Source organism: Lynx rufus, unplaced genomic scaffold (genome assembly GCF_022079265.1).
Source record: "Lynx rufus isolate CCGP_SWC_20201006 ecotype Redwood Valley unplaced genomic scaffold, mLynRuf1.p SCAF_13, whole genome shotgun sequence".
NCBI lineage: Eukaryota > Metazoa > Chordata > Mammalia > Carnivora > Felidae > Lynx > Lynx rufus.
The window spans coordinates 9,122,101-9,144,326 of NW_025814827.1; the positions used below are offsets into that span (position 1 = coordinate 9,122,101).

Sequence of the window (22,226 nt, forward strand, 5' to 3'; positions counted from 1 at the left end):
TCTCTCTTTTTAATTTTATGTAAGGCACTGTTAAATTCAGCATTTCATTGCACTGTGTTTTCCTTGGCAACTCCATACTAAGATGCAGTGGGCAGAAGTGCTTGGATTTCTCCTGATAACAGGCAACAGATGCCACTTGACCATAAAAACTACTCACAAAGAAAACCCCAGGACCAGATGGCTTCACTGGTGAATTCTACCTAATGTTTAAAGAAAAATTAACATTAATCCATCATAAACTATTCCAAAAACTAGAGGAGGAAAAAATGCTTTCCAGCTCCTTTGAGGCCAGAATTATCCTGATACCACAACCAGACAATGACATTACAAGAAAAGAAAACTATAGACCAATATTCTTTAAGAATATAAATCCAAAAATCCTCAATGACATACTAGCAAACTGAATCCAGCAATTTATAAAAAGCATTATACATCATGACCAATTGGAATTATCTCAGGAATACAAAATTGGTTCAACATGCAAAAGTCAATTAATATAATACTATTATGGAATAATGGATTTAATTATGGAATTATAGAAAAATGGATTTAAAAATCATTATCATTTCAACAAACACAGAAAAACCAAAAATACTCAACAAACTTGGAAGACAAGGGGACTTTGACAACCTGATAAAGGACATCTACTAAAACCCAAAACTAATATCACACTTAATAGTGAAAGACTAAAAGCTTTCCATCTAAGATCAGGAGAAAAAGAAGATGCCTGTTCACACCACTTCTATTTGACATTCTACTGCAGGTTCTAGCCAGGGTAATTAAGCAAGGAAAAGAAATTAAAAGCACCCAGGTTGGTAAGAAAGAAGTAAAACTACGTCTATTTGCAGATGACATGTTTTATACAGACAATCTTAAGGAAGCTACAAAAACCTATTAGGATTGAGAAACAAATTTAATAAATTTATCCTACAAGGTAGCAGGATAGAGATCAATATACAAAAATCATTTATATTTATATACACTAGCAATGAATAATCCACAATTGAAATAAAAGTTCAATTTATAATAGCATCAAAAAATATTTATGAATAAATTTAACAAAAGAACTGCAAAACTTGAATACCAAAAACTACAAAGTATCACTGAAAAAAATTAAAGAGGATCTAAATAAATGGAAAGATAATCTGTGTTCATGAAGTATAAGACTTCATATTGTTAAAGTGGCAGTACTCCCCAGACTGATGTACAGATTCACTGCAATCTGTATCAATATCTTAGTTGGACTTTTTGTGTGTGTGCAAATTTGGGAGGCTGACTGTAAAACTCATATGAAAATGCAAGGGACCCAGAATGGCTAAAACAATCTTGAAAAAGAATAAAGTTGGAGTACTCACACTTCTTAATTTCAAAACTTACTACAAAGCTAAAGTAACACAGAATAATAAAGTAAAAGTACAGGGTGCCTGGGTGGCTTAGTCGGTTAAGTGTCCAACTTTAGCTCATGTCATGATCTCATGGTTCGTTGAGTTCGAGCTCTGCTCTACATCAGGCCCTGTGCTGACAGCTCAGAGCCCAGAGCCTGCTTTGGATTCTGTGTCTCCTCTCTCTCTCTATGCTCCTCCTCTGCTTGTGCTCTCTATCTCTCAAAAATAAATAAATATTTTTTTAAAAAAAAGTAAGCAAGGACAGTCTAGTACTGCCACAAGGATGGGCAAATAGATCAATGGAATAGAACTGAGAGTCTAGAAATACATTTCATGGTCAATAAATTTTTGACAAGTGCCAAGAAAATTCAATGGGAAAGAATAATCTTTTTAACAAATGGTGCTAGGACAACTGGATATTCACATGAAAAAGAATGGATTTGGACTCTATACCACATACAAAAATTAACTCAAAATAGATTAAAAAAACTTTAAGAATGAAAATTATAGAACTCTTAGAAGAAAACAGGTATAAACTTTCATGACTTTGGATTATACAATACTTTCTTACATATGACATCTAAAGTACAAGCCACCAAAGAAAAAAAATATGAACTGAACTTCATAAAATTTTAAAACTTTTATGCTTCACAGGACACTATCAAGAAAATGAAAAGACAACTCAGAGTGGAAGAAAATATTTGCAAATCATACATCTGGTAAGATACTACTATCCAGAATACATACAAAATTCTTACAACTCAACAATAAAAACACAAATAACCCATGTAAAAATAGACAAAAGATTTGAATACACATTTCTAAAGGAAGATATACAAATGGCCAACAAGTACATGGAAGTATTGTCAATGTCATTAGTCATTAGGAAATCTAAATCAAAACTAAAAAGATATCATTTCTCACAGGCTATACTAAAAAAGACACACAGTAACAAGTGTTGGCAAAGATGTGGAGAAATTGAAACCCACATCCATTGCAGCTGTGAATGCAAACGGGTGTGAAATAGAATGGAATGGTTTGACAGTTCCTCAAAAAAATTACAAATACAGTTATCATACAACCGAGCAATTGAACTCCTAGATACATACTCAAGAGAACTGAAAACTTCTATCCACACAAAAAACCTGCATACAAACATACAGAGCAGCATTATTCATAACAGCACAAAAGTGGAAACATCCCAAATGCTCACCAACTGCTAAATGAGTAGTTTATTATTCAGCCATAAAAAGGAATAAAGTACCGATACATGCTACAACATGGAAACCTTGATAACGTTACGCTAAGTAGAAGAAGCCACAGGTTGCCTGGGTGGCTCAGTTGGTTGAGTGTCTGACTTCAGCTCAGGTCATGATCTCACAATTTATGGGTTTGAGCCCCGTGTCAGGCTCTATGCTGACAGTGCAGAGCCTGTTTCAGATTCTCTGTCTCCCTCTCTCTCTGCCCATTCCCTGCTTATGCTCTCTCTCTCAAAAATAATAAACAAAATTTAAAAAATTTTTTTCATAAAATAAAAAGCCAAACACAAAGGCCACATCCTGCATGATTCCATATACGTGAAGAGTACAAAATCTGGAGACAGAAAGTAGATTAGCAGTTGCCACGGACTAGAGGAATAGCGAGTGGCTGCTAATGGCTAAGGAGTTTGTTTCTGGGGTAATAAAAATGTTTTGGAATTAGTGATGATGAGCTTGCACAACCTTGTGAAAATACTCAAAACCAATGAATTGTATACATCAAAATGGTGAACTTCATGGTGATTAAATATGCTATCTCAATAAATGCATATTTTAATATGAAACAGAATTTAGAACACATTATCTACCTTATTATAGTATCAACCTACCAAAGATAACTTCTGAAAATGTCTTGCAAGGCAACTAATTACTTTAGTTACACACTAAGAATCCACCAAATAAAGTAAGTATAAGAAAAAATGCTGAAGGACACCTTAGTAGCTCAGTCAGTTAAGTATCTGACTCTTGATTTCGGCTTAGGTCACAATCTCAGAGTTGTGACTTCGAGCCCCACGGTGGGCTCCATGCTGACAGTGCAGAGCCAGCCTGGGATTCTCTCTCTCCTCCTCCCCTGTTCACATGTGCACGCACACTCACTCTCTCAAAATAAATAAATAAACTTTAAAAAAATGTTGTGTTTTAATGGGCTAGAAACTGAAAAACTGAATATATAAAATCTAAAGACTGCTTTGATTTAAAATGGGTAAATAACAATGATGACATTATTTCAGGAACAGGGTACCAAGAAATCTACATTTTGCCATAATATTCAGACCAAGAAAGAGTTACCAAAATAGAAATGAATGAAAAATATAGATGAAAGGAAAGGGCTAGAGTCCAAAGAAAACTAAACACATCTTGGCTAAACAGCTGTGTTGAAAAACAATTTCTTATCTTGCAATTAAGAACCGATTTCTTTGTAAAAGACACAGGACATTGGGTTAATAGATTTCTTTAAAAGAAAATCTGTTTTGGCTATTGAAACATTAAAAGACAGAACATCTGTTTTGCAAGTAAAGACAGATTGTATGGAAGAATCAAATATCAAACCACCGATTAGGCCAGCATTTAATCTGTTCTATTTAAATTTTCAATAAAAGTAAATGAAATTACATTCTTGAAACTATAGCTCAGCTGTAAATATTTAACACCAGGAACCTCTAAAACTAGATGTTTTAGAGTATAAAGGAGGTCATTACTGGTATATTGTAATTATTTTTAATTCTACTTGACATCTATATCAGAACCAGGTTTTAAAGCACTCTGCCTCCCAAGTCATTTTAAAAGTATTATAATAGGGAAAACTCACCATCCATGAATTCTGTACATATTGAAATCCTGTTTTCTACGAAAAATGCACCATAAAACCCTATGATATATGATGAATCACACTGTAATAAAAATAAGACAAAAATAGTTAAAAAAAAAAAAACAAAACAACCAAAACCCTGCAAGTCAATACCATAAGCTGCTTTGTAAGAAAAAAATGACCAAGGAAAAATTACCTTATAAAGAATTTCCAATTCAGACATAATTTGCTTCTGAAGTTCCAGTGTAATATCTAACAGTATGACCTAAATACAGAAAGGAATCAACATTCACACATATATTCATCTTTAAATTAAATATAGCTATACTCACTATAAAATATAAAAAGAAAAAATATGGTGTTTCCCCTATTCATTGCCCCTTTCTCCTCTCCACCACTATAACCCTCAGGAATATAAACTGTATCCACATCTGCCTAACCTTTTGTATTGGGGGAGGTGGTATAGAAGTGATTGATGGGACCAAGGAGAAAGCCAGGTCTCAAAGGTCAGTATTAATGGCTTTAAAAGTCAGCTAAGTTATAACACCCTTAATTTATACACCCTATTTTGGCCACATTGGTTATTTCCAGAAGAGGAAGAAAGGAATGACCCTGAAACCATTTTAAAAAATTGTCTTGTAATTCAGACACAAGGCGATGAGCAGAGAGGATGATGAGTAAAAATGACATTTAAAGTAGGCTTTTTAGAGAGAAATAAGGAGTTTTTAAAATACATCATCTTTTATATTCTTCAGTCACGTTTCTTTGCTAATACTGAAAAAAAATGCTGGAGCTTGAAGGAACCACAGAAATGATTTCATCTAATTCTCTTCTTTTAAAGGAGGAAACCAAGGTTCTGAGAAGCCACAAAGCCTGGCAATGTCAAGGTCCCTCCCCGACTCTGAGGACTGTGTACTTTTTAGAACGTCCTGTGGTGGTTTATGGTTTTCCTTAACACATCAACCACTGAGTCAGATTCATGACACAGGAATGAAAAACAATTTACAAACTTACCTAGAATAAATTCTAGTTTATTTCAAACACCTATTTCTTAAGAAAGGAGACCATCAACTGTTCAAATTTTACTCAACAGTTCAGTGAAGCCAATTCAAGGGAAATTGTTTTTACTTAAAAAAGACAGTGCTGAGAATCAAATAGGTGAAAGGCAATTTTTAAGATTTGTGGCAGAGTTTCTGACTCTAGACATTTCTAGACAAAAACTTAACATTCACAATTACCATGATAGTGCAGTTATATACCATCCAATACTGAACTACATTTTGTGTTACAACTGCAGAATATATACACTCATACTGGGGAAAAAAACCATAAATTATGAATTGCAAACTGCTGACAGAGCAGGGAAAGAAAAAGATAATTCTAAAACACACATTTTATAGTACTGACATCCATTTGAGGAAGGGGAAAGGGAAGAGGAAAAAAAGGCATGGCCAGTTTCTATCAAGAGTTTGCTTTAGGGTTATTTATAAAAGCTCTCACTAAACCTGATTGTAAGTGTAATACAAAACTGCCAAGAAACATTTAAACGTTTCTCTCGATCAATAGTCATTTGCCAACAATATTCACTTACATTTTTGTTCCTATATAAAACTTAGTGACAAAACTAATTCATCGAGTGTTGTTTCAATTCCATGCCATAAAATATCAGAACTTTTCACACCACCATGTCAAGTACAGGGCATCTTTCACCCTCAAAAACTGCTAAAAGGAATGAACGTATTATTTACCTTAGAGCAGTGGTTCTCAACCCTGGCCTCAGGTTATCATTACTTTTATATAAAGGTATTTATATAAATACATGACGGCACTCTAAACAAGTCCTCATGCACAGAACTTACCCTAGAATAACGGAATCAATCTTGGGTTGGGCCCACATCTTAATATTTTTTAAAAACTCTCCAGCCGATTTCTACTCCACAGTAAGGTTGAGAACCACTTATCTAAGGTTTCAAAAATGCCATTTATTCAGTATTCAGTATGACCACTAAGATATACCACATCTCCAGGCCCCCAACCCAGAAATGATTCACCACAACCAGCCAACACCTTACCGTTAACCCCAAACTACTGGCTATAAACATATCATTCCCTTGATCAAGAACCTTAATTAGGTTCCCTTGTCCTAGCATAACGTTAGCATAACTCTAGCATGACATTCAAAGAATTCTTCCACAATCTGGTGATTCTAACTCCTTTTCCCACTACTCCCCACCACAAACCCAATCCTCATGTGAAACCAGATGATTTGGAAGGCAGCTATGCCCACCACCACACCACAAATGTAGAAACTAGGTGCTTTGTACTGGGGTCCACACACATGTCCTGTGCCTTCCTCACTTCCAATCTTAATGATGTCTCCACTTGAGTTGTGATTCCTCGCTCTACTCCACAGTTAGTAACTTTCTTTCTTTCTTTCTTTCTTTCTTTCTTTCTTTCTTTCGAGAGAGTGCATATGCACGTGAGCAAAGATGGGCAGAGGGAGAAGGAGAGAGAGAATCTTAAGCAGGCTCCACAATCAGTGCAGAGCCCTATGTGGGACTCCATCACATGAACCATGAGATCATGATCTGAGCCAAACTCGAGAGTTGGACGCTTAACCAACTGAGCCACCCAGGCGCCCCATTGTAAAACCTTTTCTATCTTTTAGATGAGCCTGAATGCTGCCACCACCTCTATGAAGCCATCCCCAAAGCCCTCTATCAGAATTTATTTCTAGCTCTGGCCCTTGATGTTTCTCCTTATCACATTTTGCCTTGGCACTCATGCCTCACCCCCTAAAACCATAAGCCTAGAGAGAAGAGTGGTTGTAAGCCCTGCAAGGGCAAGGACTGAATCATGGGCATCTTTCTCTGGTCCGCCCCCACTCCCCACCCCCAGCACCCACCACAGGTCTTACTCACAGCAGTGCCCATTAAGTGATGTGGGATTTAATTAAAGTGCTCCTTATGACCATAATCCTCTAAATAAGAAGCTGTTTCTAGACAGGAAAGAAGTGGATTGCTTGGTTTCTACAAATGAATTTAAAACCAAAGACACAAACAGCAAAATAAATAAAAGTGCCACACTGACCTAAAATGTAGCAAGTAACACTGTATTTGTAGGGCCAATCCATTGCATTCTAATGGGTCTTGATCATTCACGGTATTTGTTATGGTCTGGAAGAGTGGCGATTCCGTAACGGTGCAAAAGTGAATAAAGTAATTTCTGGAACTTAAGAGGGAAAGCAAAATTCACCTCAAAATAACTCTACTGCAATGCTCTTCTATTTTCTGGGAGACTTGGCACTCTAGGTAGAAGGTTAATTCTCCTTCCCCTGGGCATTCCTGTGAGTGAGCTTTTAAACTGCTAAAAATAAGTCCAATTCCTTATTTGAAAGCCATGGAAAAAAGCATGGCAAATACTAATTTTCTTTTTGAAGTGCAAGGGAAGTGTGGACTCCCCGAGTCTTCATTATTTTTATTTTTTTCTCCTTAGGAAGAGCTAAATTTCTCCAACTGGGGAGGATGTGCACATGAAGCACTTCATGGAGAAAGGGTTAATGAGAGACTGAAATACCTGCGCACATTTCCGCTGCTCTCCACTACACCTCCAGGACAAATAAGGATGAGTTGTCAAGTTAAATCTAAGCAGTCAAGTGACTGAATTATAATTTACTCTGTGCTCAATTTAAATTAGTGTGAGGCTATTAAAATATACAGTATAAATACGGCAATTCATCACAAGCTGTCATGGATGACTTCATTTATTTGCTGGAGTGGCACACGCTCCACTAAAGGGAAGGAGAGCAAAATCACAGGTCAAATTAAGCCTCTATTCTGTTTTAATTCGCTTATTTAATCTGTGGCGACATAATTGTCTTTTACAGTATGTACAACTCAGAAAGGAAATTTGGGAGGATTACAGTCAGTATACAAATGATTAATCAAATGGTCCATTTAAATGCTAGTTTAAAAGCAGCAGAAACCCAAAGCAGTCAAAGAATGATAATCAGCACATGCTATATACAAGCTAAGAAATTTCCTGTTAGATGACTTTTTCCCAATCGGAATATAAAAAATATTAGGAAATACATTAAGCTGTACTCTTTGAAGGATTGTACAGAAACATTAATGATATAAAAAGGTTCCGTATGCAAGATGGCTAACAGTGTTTTTATTTGTTTTCTGCTCTACTTGTTTGCGACTGTCTTGTGTATCTACACCCCTCCCCCTAAAATAAAGCTAGTTAGAAACACATTTCATGAGTTATAGTCATTATCAAACAGTTATCTTTAAAATACAATTAGCATTTTTCAAAATGGTCTCTTTAAGGTAGAAATTGTCTGAATTCAGTGGTGTAAAATAAAAATCCAAGGTATTTCTAATTCCTCCCAAAGTTCAACTTGCTTTTTAAAATATCTGAATTAATGGCAGCTCTTCCTGCCCACGGGTACTTGTCCCCGTGCTTCAATAAAACCACCTTTTTGCACCACACACACACACACACACACACACACACACACACACACAAATAATAATAATAAGATAAAATAAAATATCTGAAGTAATGATTTCCCACCTTTAAAGTCTGAAAGGGGAAACACTATGATATTCTTTTGTTGGTCTAAAACATAAGAAGATTTAAAAGTATAAAAAATACAAATATTTTGAGTAGGAAGAGAAAAGTAACAGATTTTCAAGGACTTTCCTCTGACTGTACCCACAGACATTCAAAGTGCTGGTCCAACTGACCACTTGGCTTGGGATATTAAATTTCCCACATCATTCTATGCAGGCATCAGAACCCTGCAGGTGATTCTGTTTAGACAAGGACTGTGATTTGCTGCTCTTCGCAATCCCTCTGTGACACAAGGCAGCCCCATCTTGCAGCTGAGGTCACAGAGAGGTTTAAGTGACATGCTTGAAGTCACACAAAAGTCAGGAGAGGGTCAGGAAAAGATCAAATGCACTTCTAACTCTTAACCTTTCATTTCACCCTTTAATATATATATATAAAAAAAAATAAGCTAAGAACTACTCTGGGTGAGAGCAATGGTCCATACAAAGAACACTATGGGATATTTTGTATGTGAGCTGAACCTGCTTTCAAGATGCTACTTCAAAAGGTGAATGAGTGAACTAAAGAACGAATGAAAGAACCAAATTTATCTATTCAGTCATTTAACAAATTATGTGTTGAATACCTCATCATTACATGGAGTGCTCTATCTAGGCCCAAATGCAAAGTTCAGCATGATTCAATGAGTAAGACAAGAAGATAAATAAGTCTCTTCTTTACTTACAAAGAGATTTCTTTCAATGTAAGAGAGGGAAGGCACATGTATATTAACAGCCAAATACAAGGCAGCATGTGATAACATCCACAAGAGACACATACAGAGAATTCTAGAGAGTTTCAAAGGACAAAGTGAGTGAGTGAGAGATAGACCATACGTGACAGGATTTATCTAAGTAAGTTCAATAGAGGACCAGGCTTTGGAGCTGACCCTTGAAGGGTGTTAAGAATTTTGATAGGTAGAGACATGGGTGAAGGCATTCTAATTAGAGAAAAATACGTGAATCAAAGTGCTGAAGTGTGAAAGTACCTGGGTTCAGATAAAGCAAGGAGTTCAACTTAAAAGAAGCACAGCATTCAGACACATAAGATATGCTATAAAAGTAGGCTGATGACATATTGTGCAAGATCTTGAGTTTCACCCCATAGAGTTCTTAGTTTATTTGGGAGTTATATAGAGCCTTTCAAGCCTTCTGAGAGGGAAGACATGAGACCACAACTATGCTTTAGGAAGCCAAATCTGAGGGTAGCGAACAGCAATACAGTACACAGGTTGGAAGGAAGCGTGAACCTGGGGAAGACTTGCCTGACTTCAAATCCTGGTTCTATTACTTATTAGTTACGGGACCTTAGGCAAGCTACTTATTTTTAAAGTTTATTATTTTGAGACAGACAGAGGGAGAGAGAGAGAACGAACATGTGCTCATGAATGGGGGAGGGGCAGAGAGAGAATCCCGACATGGGGCTTGAACCCATGAACCATGAGATCATGAGCTGGACGCTCAACCAACTGAGCCACCCCGGTGCCCATGGACAAGCTATTAATTAATTAATTAATTATTACATGAGAAAAACATGTAGAGTGCTCAGCACAGTATAAATGATCAATAAATGGTAGCCTCTATTTCTGTGAGAACAGTTTAAACATTGGTCAGTGTCTGACAAGAGACAAAACAAGCATCTGTACTGGAGAAGTGACGAGGAAGGAAGAGATCCAAAACAAAACCAAACCCAGAACAATTAACAGGCTTCCAAACATTGACAACAGCTACAACAGGACAGTGATCTTTGAGAGACAGAAAGCAAATGAGAGGAGCCCTATGATTGTCCAGCTTACTGACTAGAGAGTGTCCAGGCCCCTGTGCTGGGAGGGAAATCCAGGCAAAGCTCAGCCATCTCCCTAAGTTGAGGACATGGAACTGGGGTGTGAGGAAGCCACAGCAGCTAGAGTTCCCTGACAGAACACCAAAGGGAGAGGGCTCCAGGGATGTGCTAAGGGACCCCCTGGAGTCTTCAGTGGATGAATGATCAATCAGCATCTGAAAGTCAGGGAACTAACACTGAGGCCAGGGAGAGAACTGCCAGAAAGACCAGAGAAACAATCCCCAGACCTCACACTAGGCAGAAAGAGTTTGCACTCCCACCAAGCAGTGTGGAAAATCCTGTAATGGTCAGGGCATTAGTGGAGTATTCAGAAGACTGTCACCTTAATTGTGTGGGGTTAAGTAAGTTCCCAACTAACCACTGGGCTGGTCCCATCTAATAAAGCTTAAGAGTAAGTCTTGAAAGGATCAAACTTTCACAGTCACTAAATAGCATCTCAGAATAAGCTGAAAAGTATTTATAGCAATGCAAAAATATCTAGTATCTAGTATGAGACATAACTGGCATCCAATCAAAAATGATAAGATGTTTTAGGGTGCCTGGGTGGCTCAGTTGTTAAGCATCTGACTTCGGCTCAGGTGATGATCTCACAGTTGGTGAGTTCGAATTGCACATCCTGTGAGATTGTGCCCTGCTTTGGGTGAGCACAAGCCCCATATCAGGTGAGCACAAGCCCTGCATCAGGTGAGCACGAGTCCCACTTCGAGTGAGACTGAGACCCACTTTGGGTGAACATGAGCCCCGCATCGGGAGAGCTCAGGTCGGGTGAGCATGAGCCCCACTTCTCTGTCACTTGTGGGATTCTCTTCTCTCTCTCTCACTTGCACCCTCCTTCTCTCTCTCTCAAAAAGAAAAAAAAAAGAGGTTTTAAAAATAAGAAAATACAACCCAAAATGAGGAGAAAAAGTAATCAGTCAAAACTGACCCCAAATGACACATACCCTGGAATTAATAGACAAAACCATTAATAAAATTATATTCCACATATTCCATAACTACATTACATACATACAAGAAGGTAGAAGGAATACTGAGCATGTTAAGACACAGAAGATGTAAAAAAGACCCACATAAACTTCTAGGGATCAAAAGTACAATGCCTGAGATGAACAATACACTGGACAAGAGTAATAGTAGATTAGACAGTGTAGATAAAAACTTGAGTACCTGAAACAGAAACTATCCAAAAATGAAACATTAGAGAGAAAAAAAAGACTAAAACAAATAACAGAGGATCATTTTAGTACGGGACAACATCAAGTAACCTAACACAGATGGAATTTAAGTTCCCAAAGTTGGGGGAGGAGGTATAATGGCTAAAAATTTCCCAAATTTGATGAAGGCTAAAAATCCACAGAGCCAAGAATCTCAACAAATCCTAAACACAATAAAACCTTGGTTTGTAAGTAACTTGTTCTGTGAATGTTCTGCAACACGAGCAAACACTTCTAATAAATTTTAACTTGATAAATGAGCGATGGCTTGCAATACGACTAGTACGTGATGCCGAATGTCACATGATCACAACTGAGCCAAAGGTTTTCTCTCTCTCTCTCTCTCTCTCTCTCTCTCTCTCTTTCATTGTAGGATTGCAGGTGATCATCTCCCATGCTTGGATGGTTGGTTTCAGGCCACACAGTTTGGCAGAAGTCAGTGATTTTTCAGAACATTGGAAGGTGCCCACAACTGGCACTTGTGTATTTTTTTGTCACTTCAGATCACTTATAGACAATCCTTTGCTTTTCCATACAAGAGTAAGCTCAGGAATGCTTTGCTTCATTCTAGGTCAGACTGACTGCAGATATAGACCCCTTCCTCTGCTGCCTTATTGCCAGTTACATTAAATACAGTATATGACAAGAGTTTATTAACACTGTACCATAGTCAACATCCGTGTGAGTGTATATATACAATGGCTCCCGTGCAGAAAAAGATTCCATTGAGCCAATAGATAGCAGTGATTCCATTAGTGATAGTGAAAGTTGTCCTACACAATAATCCTCCTCTCTCTTGTCTCCCTCATACTAGCCACAAAGGTTTTCAAAGGTAAGTGCAGGTTAATTTGTTTATTTTTCTTTATATTTTATATTTTCTTTATTATTTTGTATTACATTACAGTATTATAATCATTCTTTTTTTATATAATTTTTTTTACTTTTTTTTAGTTTTGAGAGAGACAGAGTGTGAGTGGGGGTGGGGCAGAGAGAGAGGGAGACACAGAATTCAAAGTGGGCTCCAGGCTCTGAGCTGTCAGCACAGAACCTGACATGGGCTTGAACTCACAAACTGTGAGATCACGACCTGAGCCAAAGTTGGGTGCTTCAACTGTGAGGCACCCAGGTGTCACCTGTAATCATTCTTATGTGAATATTTTTGGGTTGTGGATCAAATCATCTGAGTTTACATTATTTCTTATGGGGAAATTCACTTTGATATACAAGTGCTTTGGATTACGAGCATGTTTCCAGAATGAATTACGCTCTCAAACCAAGGTGTGTGTGTGTATATTTTTTTTTTAAACCAAACGTAGTTAACTGTTGACACCTGAGGAATCTGGAGGAAGCATCTTATAACTTTTCTGTAAGTTTAAGTAATTTTTTAAAAAAGTTTCCAAAAAAATGTTTTAAATGATATTAGGGTAGGAAAGAACAAAGTATATCAAGATGACCAGCCTCACAAGCCAGTCTGGCAGGTGCAATTAAAAAGCAGAAATTATGAGAATGGACTCAAATACAAGACCCAACTATACGCTGGCTATAAGAAATTTATCTCAAATAAAATGACATAACAGGTTAAAAATAAAAGGCTATAGCATGCTAACACTAGTCAAAATAAAGCTGCAGTAGCTATCTATGTTAATATCAGACAATGTAGATTTCAGAGCAAAGAATATTATCATGGCCAAAGAAGGGTCACTTTGTAATGAAATAATAAAGGGGCCAATTCATCAACAAGACATAACACTCCTAAATATGCCTAACAGATTTGCAAAAAACATGAAGTAAAAGATGAAAGAACTGCAAGGAAAAAAACAGACAAATCCACAATTATTGCTGGGAATTTCCACACCCATCTTTCAACAGTTGACAGAACAAATAGATAAAAAGCAGTAAAGCATACAGAAATTTTGAACATTGTCAGCCAATTTGATCTAATTGACATTTACACAACACCCTATAAAACAGACTATACATTTTTTTCAAGTGCACAGGAAACACTTAACCAAGATAATTCATATCCTGGGCCATAATACAAATCTCAGTAAACTTAAAATAATTCCAATTATAGACAGTATGTTCTCTGACCACAACAGACTTAAATTAGAAACCAATAATGGAAAGATATCTAGAAAATCTCTAAATATGTAGAAACTAAATAACATACTGCTAAGATTTAATAAAAGAAACTCTGCCTGTTTTGAAGAAATAGCACATTTCTTTCTTTCAGAGTATGACTATTAAATAAGTTACTTGGATTTTGCATTGGCAGCCAAGAAGCTCAGGGCTAAACTAAAAGTTTAAATAGAATAACTATATCTACTCTTAAATCATTCATTCATTCAACTCAGATGAAGTTTCAACACAGCAATAATGTCTACTTTTTTTTTTTTTTTACTAGGCTTCACGCCCAGGGTGGAGTCCAACATGGGGCTTGAACTCACAACCCTGAGATCAAGACCTGAGCTGAGATCAAGAGTCTAATGCTTAACTAGCTGAGCCACCCAGGAACCTCAATCATACCTACTCTTAAATGATTCATTCAATCAACTCAGCTTCAACATCTAGTATGTTTTATAAATTTTATAGAATCTAGGAATATACAGTGACAACAATATAGTCCTTGCTCTAAAGCTCAGTTTTATGGTCAGGTCTGGTAGACAGCATATTTGTAAACACCTGCTGTTTGCATTTATTCAAAGTCTCTAACAGCTCTGTTTTAAATGTGTCCTTTCTTTAAAATTGCTCTTAATCCTTTTCAGAAATAGCTATTAGCCCCTTGCCATACCTAACTAAATAATCATGCATGAGAATTTTAATATTAGCCAAGGTTAAGTGTAATTCAAAATGTATGAAATTATGAGAAATTATAATGCCCTTGCAAGGCCAAACAGTTGAGTTTTTTAGATGATTTATAGGGGTGCTCCCTTCTCTTGGACTGAATAACCTAAAGTTGACTGTCTTTAAATATATTATTGACAATATTATTGACAACCATCTAAGGCTTCTGACATCTAAAGGAACAAATAACTCAACAGATAGGAAAACAGTGCTTGAGCTGGTGAAGGTATCCTGAGAGAAGGAGCTGATTATCACAACAGGACCAAAGCTTCCATAACCTACCATCCAAATCTTTCATCTCCTCTTTCACAATAACTGTGACTCAAAGCTAACCGGAGAAGGACAAAGTAGTGAGCATTAAGAACTTCATGAATTTCATAAAACACATCCAGCACTTACCTTTACAGCTAATATTTTCCCACTTGGGACATGATATGCTCTATGGGAAGAAAAAAACATGACAAAATCACTTGGGATTCTAAACAACCTACAGAATGGTTAAGGACGTAAATATAAATTAGAACATATCTGTCAGCAATGGGATATGTGATACTTTCAAAGAACACTCATAACATGAGCAATAGATGTTTCTATCGAGCTTAATGGTTTATACAACGATTCACTATACATTACCTGAAAATAACCCTCTGAGGTAATGTGGGTATTATTATCTTCCTTTTAGAGACTGAGATCTCTGAAGGACAGAGAAGCTAAGCAGTTTTCCCTAGGGTACAGAGTCGATAAGTGGCAGAACGACACCTCAAACCCAAGGCTTCTGCCTCCAGATCCTCACAACTGACCATCACTGTGTGCGTGGGAATCTTCTAAGTCTTCGGCTAAACACTGTGTGGAGCCATTTGTAAAGTGGGAGGTTTTCCTTTTGTGTACTTCAACTATATATACAGGTAAACTATATCCCTACATTTCATCAAAATCATCTCAAAACACATGGGATTAGCTACGGCTTAATATATAAATTCATATAAGAAATCACAGACTTACCAGGCTCAAGTATTGGTTCATCTTTTCCTAATTTTAGCACCTCTCAATATTAAAAAAGCTTTAGAAAAGAGACAAGCTCCAATGATCAGATACAGTGAAATGACAATTTAAATCAAGGAAAAGAAACACACTCATTTATGAAAAGGAATAAAAGAATCGGGTTTGCAGAAACAAAACCCCATTACTTCTCATCAAGACCTTTTGTGTTTAAGTGACATGTGGCCTTTCACACACGTTCTGCAAGGAAGGTACATTCTGACTATTATCCAGGGACAATCTGTCTTATATAAAAGTGTCTAAACAAACCACACAGTATAAACAAGCACTGTTCTTGCAAGTCCATAAAAGTATAAATAAACAATCGGTTTGCAAGAGTTAAAATCTTGCACTGTAGAGGATTTTGCAAATTGGCCAAAATCAGATTGTTCTTCTTCTCACCCAGCTGTGTTAAGGTGTTTGGGCAGGGAAGATGTGGGACAGTGGAAGTTAGCTTCCTAGGAATTCCCTGACTTTACCTGCCAAGTTGCAAAATATATTTACCAGGCTCCCAATAGTTTACTTGGCAATGACTCAGTAGAAAAAATTGCTCATTTCTTAAACAAAACCTATATTCTACTATTATCAAAATGAAAATATCAGTTTCTGTTGTTTCAGCAGAAATATCTGTGTGGCTGCTCTGACAAATTTTTTAACAGATTTATTGAGGTGCAATTATATATGTAAAATTCACTTATTTGAAGTATGTAATTCAAATTTTAGAATTTTAGTAAATTTACTGGCCTTTTGCAATCACTGACAAGTGTTTTTTAAGTGACTGACTTATAAAAATGGTTTCATTATTAAGAACCATCAAGTGTTTGTAAATTTTCACACAAAAGATGTTACAAATTCAGGTAATACTAGAAAAAACATACATATATAGATATGTGCATATCTATATACATATATATGTATACATATAGATATGCACATATCTACATATGTATATACCTATATATATTAGTGTTACAAGAAATTTGTTCTGCTTTTCCTATTTGAGTGGACTACGGAAAGTAAACTTAGCCTTTAACAATTAATTGTAAAGAAACCCAAGTGTATCTCACTTAAAGAAAGGCAAGATTATAAAAATTAAGCGGCAACTATTCACCTTACTTAAGAGTTCTTTAACCTGTAAGGTGTCTAAAGACTTTCTCTAAATATCAACCTCTCTAGTATACATAAATACTCTTGCATTTATAAAACTGAAATTTAAAAAAATTTTACACTTTGCATCAAGTGGTATACATTTTATAAGTGGAACCCCTATAATATACTGGTTTTAGAACAAATTACCATTTAATTTATTATCTATGTTAACATAAGACTTTTAGAATGTGAAGCTACATTTCAGGTCATGATTCAACTCATGATAGATCTGAACTCATACGATAGACTGGTATATAAAAACTAACATTGTGGTGTTGTCACTGCCTGACAGAGAAGTTGTTAGATTATGCTAATCTGAAAGGTGATTTGAAGGAAATTAATAACCTTATTCTGTGCGAATGTAGGTAATATAATATGTAAGATAACAATATACTATTTTCCCCTTGTATACTAGAAATTCTTCCAATTTCCACTTTAAGAAAAAAAAAAAAGAGGTTAGAGAAGGAGAGAGCCAAAGCATAAGAGACTCTGAAAAACTGAAAACAAACTGAGGGTTGATGGGGGGTGGGAGGGAGGGGAGGGTGGGTGATGGGTACTGAGGAGGGCAGCTTTTGGGATGAGCACTGGCTGTTGTATGGAAACCAATTTGACAATTTCATATTAAAATTTCATGTTAAAAAATAAACTTAAAAAAATGCTGCATATTCGAATTCCTAACGAAGGACTAAAATATGAAGATAGAACAGTTGAATGCATACACAAGGATTCAAAAGTTGCAAAAAGAACCGCGGTGCTACTTTGGACAACAAGCAACATTTGGGACGTTTGAGACCAACAGCAGTGATAAGGAGATGACTAGAAGATAGTCTAATGTATACACCGTACTGGACAGTTTGGCAACTTAATTAGCTTGTCAAGAAGGCCGATGTCTTTTCCAAAAGAAAGGTCTCCTATTTCCAAGTGAATTAAAAGGGGGAGGCTTGATGATTTAATTATGACGCACGCTAATTCATCCGTGGAAGTTTGGGTTCAGTTTCGAGCAATAAAGATGCTGGGAGGTTTGGTTTACAGTGCAATGACAGTACCAGTTTAACATTTAATCATCAGGGAGAAGTGGATGACAAAGGCAAGGCCAGTCATGAGTTGAACGTGTCCCTTAACTTTGCAAATGGCATTCTACCTGCAGAAAAGGAATTTGTTTACTTTCAACAGATACTGCATCTCAATTGTCTTGACCTTCCCCAACACATTAACTATAAAGTGATTAATGAAGTTTGAATGGAGGCTCTGGTTACACCAAAAGACAACTATACACCTCTGCATTGTTTTAATTAACAGCTAACACTTCAAATTAGTTTATTGTTGCTACAGTAATTACCTGTTCCAATGAGTGCATGAAGGAAGCATTTTTATGTTATATTTTGAGTGCTGAGTCCTTGAGTGTTCCCGTTTGTTTGTGACCAGCACAGACCTTCTGGGAATACTCCCAGCCCTTAAAATTGAGCACACAACAACATATACACTTTTGGAAGGCACAAACTAGTAGCCTGGCATAAATTTTTTGAGTATTTAAAACAACAAGGAGATGGGTAACAGAGGGCAACACTTACTATCTGTATTTTCTTACTTTCTTTTTTCATTTGGAACAATAGGTTTTAGATGACTAGACAAAAAGTTGGCATCAACTTTTAATTTTGGTACAGAATCAGATAATTTATTGAGACAGTAGGTAATATAAAGAATTGTCTAATCTAATCCTTTCCTTTTACATTGGCTACACCCAAAAGCCAGGGTGAAAAAACTTGTCCCAACTTAACAATCAACGGCAAGGCCAAGATTGGAACTGTGGCAGAATACACACATTTTAGGACCTAAAAGAAGTATGTGGTGATGTTTAAGTTTTCTTAACGGCATTCTAGGGCAGGGAAGCTCATAATTCAAAACTTAAAAGGTGCGACCTATTTCAGTCAGGCTGAGGACCACCACATCTGAATGTCTCCAGACAAAGAAGCATTCTGCAAGCACTGTCAACCTACCATGAGAGGGAGAAGAGCGAAGGGTGTAGGCTCTTAGTCACTGTCCAGGTTTTGATCCCACCTCTGCCACTTCTTTTGTTTTTGTTTTTGTTTTAGTTTTTATTTAAATTCTAGTTAGTTAAGATACAGTGTAATATTAGTTTCAGGTGTACAATATAGTGATTCCACACTTCCATACAACGCCTGGTGCTCGTCACGGGTGCACTCCTTAATCCCCGTACCCACTTCCCCTCTGGTAACCTTCAGTTTGTTCTCTATAGTTAAGAGTCTGTTTCTTTGTTTGCCTCTATCTTTCTTCCCTTTGCTTCTTTGTTTTAAATCCCGCATATGAGTGAAATCATAAGGTATTTATCTTTCTCTGACTTATTTCACTTAGCATTAAACTCTCTAGCTCCATCCATGTTGTTGCAAATGGCAAGATTTCATTCTTTATGGCTGAATAATATTCTACAGTGTGTGTGTGTCTGTGTGTGTGTATATATACAGAGACATACTATATCTTCTTTATGCATTCAGTAGTCGATGACACTTGGTCTGTTTCCATAATTTGGCTACTGTAAATAAGACTGCTATAAACACCAGGGTGTATGTATCCCTTTGGATTAGTATTTTTGCATTCTTTGGGTAGATACCTAACAGTGCAACTGCTGGACTGTAGGGTAGTTCTATTTTTAATTTTTCAAGGAACCTCTGTACTGTCACCCACTGTGGCTGCACCAGTTTGTGTTCCTACTGACAGTATAAGAGGGTTTCTTTCGCTCCAAATTCTTGCCAAAATGTGTTGTTTCTGGTGTTGTTAATTTTGGCCATTGTGACAGGCATGAAGTGATAGCTCATTGTGAGTCTGATTTGCATTTCCCTGATGGAGAGTGATGTTGAGTTTTGTTTTGTTTTGTTGAGCATCTTTTCATGTGTCTGCTGGCTATCTGGATGTCTTCTTTGGAGAAATGTCTGTTCATGTCTTCTGCCCATCTTTAAATTGGATTATTTGTTTTGGGGGGTGTTGATTTGTATAAGTTCTTTATATATTTTGGATACTAACCCTTTGTCAGATGTCATTTACAAATATCTTCTCTCATTCTGTAGGTTGCTTTTTAGTTTTGTTGATTGTTTCCTTTGCTGTGCAGAAACTTATTTTGATGTAGTCCCAATAGTTTATTTTTGCTTTTGTTTCCCTTGCTTCAGGAGACATATCTAGAAACATGTTGCTATGGCCAATATCAGAGAAATTACTGCCTGTGCTCTTCAAGGATTTTACGTTTTTAATCCATTTTGCGGGGTTTTTTGTATATGGTGAAAGAGTAGGGTCTAGTTTCATTCTTTTGCATGTTCCAGCTCGGCCACTTCTTAATGTAAACTTAAATTGTTAGAAAACCTCACTGTGTCTCAAGTCTGGAAAGCGGAAATCAGTCCCTACCTACAGGGCTGTGAGGATTCAAGAAGATAAATGCAGGTAAAGCACTGAGGACAAGGCCTGGCACATAGTAAGCATGCATTAAATGTCAGGATCCTGGGAAGTTTTCAGAGCAGCTAGGTGTTTTAAGAATAAAACCTGCTAAAACCGAAAGAGTAAGAGTTCTCTCTGTGCTTTAAGAGTCAGGCTGTGTGCTCTACAAAAGAAGGCTAATAAAGCTTTAGGAAAGAAGACTGGAAAAAGGCTGCAGTGTATCATTTTTAGTTAAGAAAAGCAAGTTGTATTATTTCACGTTGAACCAACTTGCTGAAGACAAAGAATCAGTCATCTAAAATGCTAGGACTATACCATGATTCAAGGTCTAGATTTCTTACCATGTTTATCTCTTGCCTGTTACCAAAGCCTATTTTCACTACAGATAGCACCACATTCGGTGTTCATCTCAGCAGAAACACCACCTGACAATCATTGTTGCTAAATGAGAAGCCTAATTTTCATTCTTCTGTTAACAGGAAAGCTTTTGTTAATTACTGTTAATATAAGCTACTTTAAAAATTCACATACCTTCTTTTAATATACACCCTCATAGAAGATAAAATAAAAATTTGAGGCCTCTCCTAGTCTTCAGTCTTTAGTATCTGTTATAACACCTAGTACACTGCAGAAAATTGTTTCTATCTATCTCCCATACTGGGCAGGGAACACTACCATGTCCTAATCATCTTTGCATTCTTTATACTTTGCATGAGTCCTGGCCCATGGGAGGTGCTCCGTACCTAATAAATGTTTGAAAAAATGGATACTACCTATGGGTGAAAAGAAAATCTGTCACTTGGATAGAATTCTACATGCATTTAGTTAATTGATTCCATAGTCTTAGGAGTAGGAATTATTTTTCCCCAGCTTAGTATACTGAGATATAGTTCGACATATAACAGGAGGAGAAGTTATTATCATCATCCCCACTTTAAGGGTAGATTTCCAACTGTTGAATCAAAAGTCTTAGAAGGACTCCTTGGTTACTCATTGAGCTCTGCTGCTGCCAATCTCCCTTATCTACACTACTCACTCTGCTCCTCCAAACATCCTCCTGCTTCAGGCCATTCGTACCTACTCCTCAGGCCTGGGACACTCTTCCTCCAATTTCCACTTGGCTTGCTCCATCACTTACTTCAGGTCCAAAGTTACTTTTTTGACTATCTGAGATTAAAAAGCTCATTCTCCTTCTTTATTCTTCATGGAAATTTATCAACACCTAGCATCGTTTATTAATTTATTATCTGTCTGCCACCGCTAGAAAGCAAGCTCCATGAAAACAGGTACTTCTGTGTTTTTGTTCCCTGCTGTATCTCCAGTGCCTAAAACTGTGCTGGGCGCATTTTATGAATATTTCTTGAATGAATAAATGAATACATTTCCTTAATTGCTGCAGATCTATTTTTGTTTTTTATTTTTCTTAAGGCAGTTTAAAGTTTTTCTAGGAAACTGTTCAATTTCTGTTTTTAATTTTATCATAAAATTTTCATTGTATCCTCTTAAAAATCTCTGCTCTGTCTAGAATTATGTCTCCTTTTTTCACCCAAATTTTGTTATTTGTGCCTTCTTTCTGTAACACGTGCTCAATCTTTCCAAGGAACCAGCTGTTGGTTTTGAGTTGTTTCTTGAATTCTGATTTTTTTTTCTAAGTTTCTTTCCTTCCACTTTCTTTGGAATTAACCCCTGCCATCAAAAATTTTTTTCTTGAGGGGGCGCCTGGGTGGCTTAGTCGGCTGGGCGTCCGACTTCAGCTCAGGTCATGATCTCGCGGTCCGTGAGTTCGAGCCCCGCATCAGGCTCTGTGCTAACAGCTCAGAGCCTGGAACCTGTTTCAGATTCTGTG

At 36.8% G+C, this 22,226-nt stretch overlaps 1 protein-coding gene across 9 annotated transcripts in view; it reads right to left on the reverse strand.

The window, feature by feature from the left end:
• MAP2K5 (mitogen-activated protein kinase kinase 5) overlaps nt 1-22,226 on the reverse strand; it is a 270,602-nt gene that overhangs the window by 165,343 nt on the left and 83,033 nt on the right. For all 9 annotated transcript variants that reach the window (XM_047074888.1, XM_047074887.1, XM_047074889.1 and 6 more), the window contains 3 exons: nt 15,149-15,188; nt 4,429-4,497; nt 4,233-4,314 (listed from right to left, as the gene is read on the reverse strand). In XM_047074888.1, the coding sequence (XP_046930844.1) occupies nt 4,233-4,314; nt 4,429-4,497; nt 15,149-15,188 (191 nt within the window). The remainder of the gene's footprint in view (nt 1-4,232; nt 4,315-4,428; nt 4,498-15,148; nt 15,189-22,226) is intronic.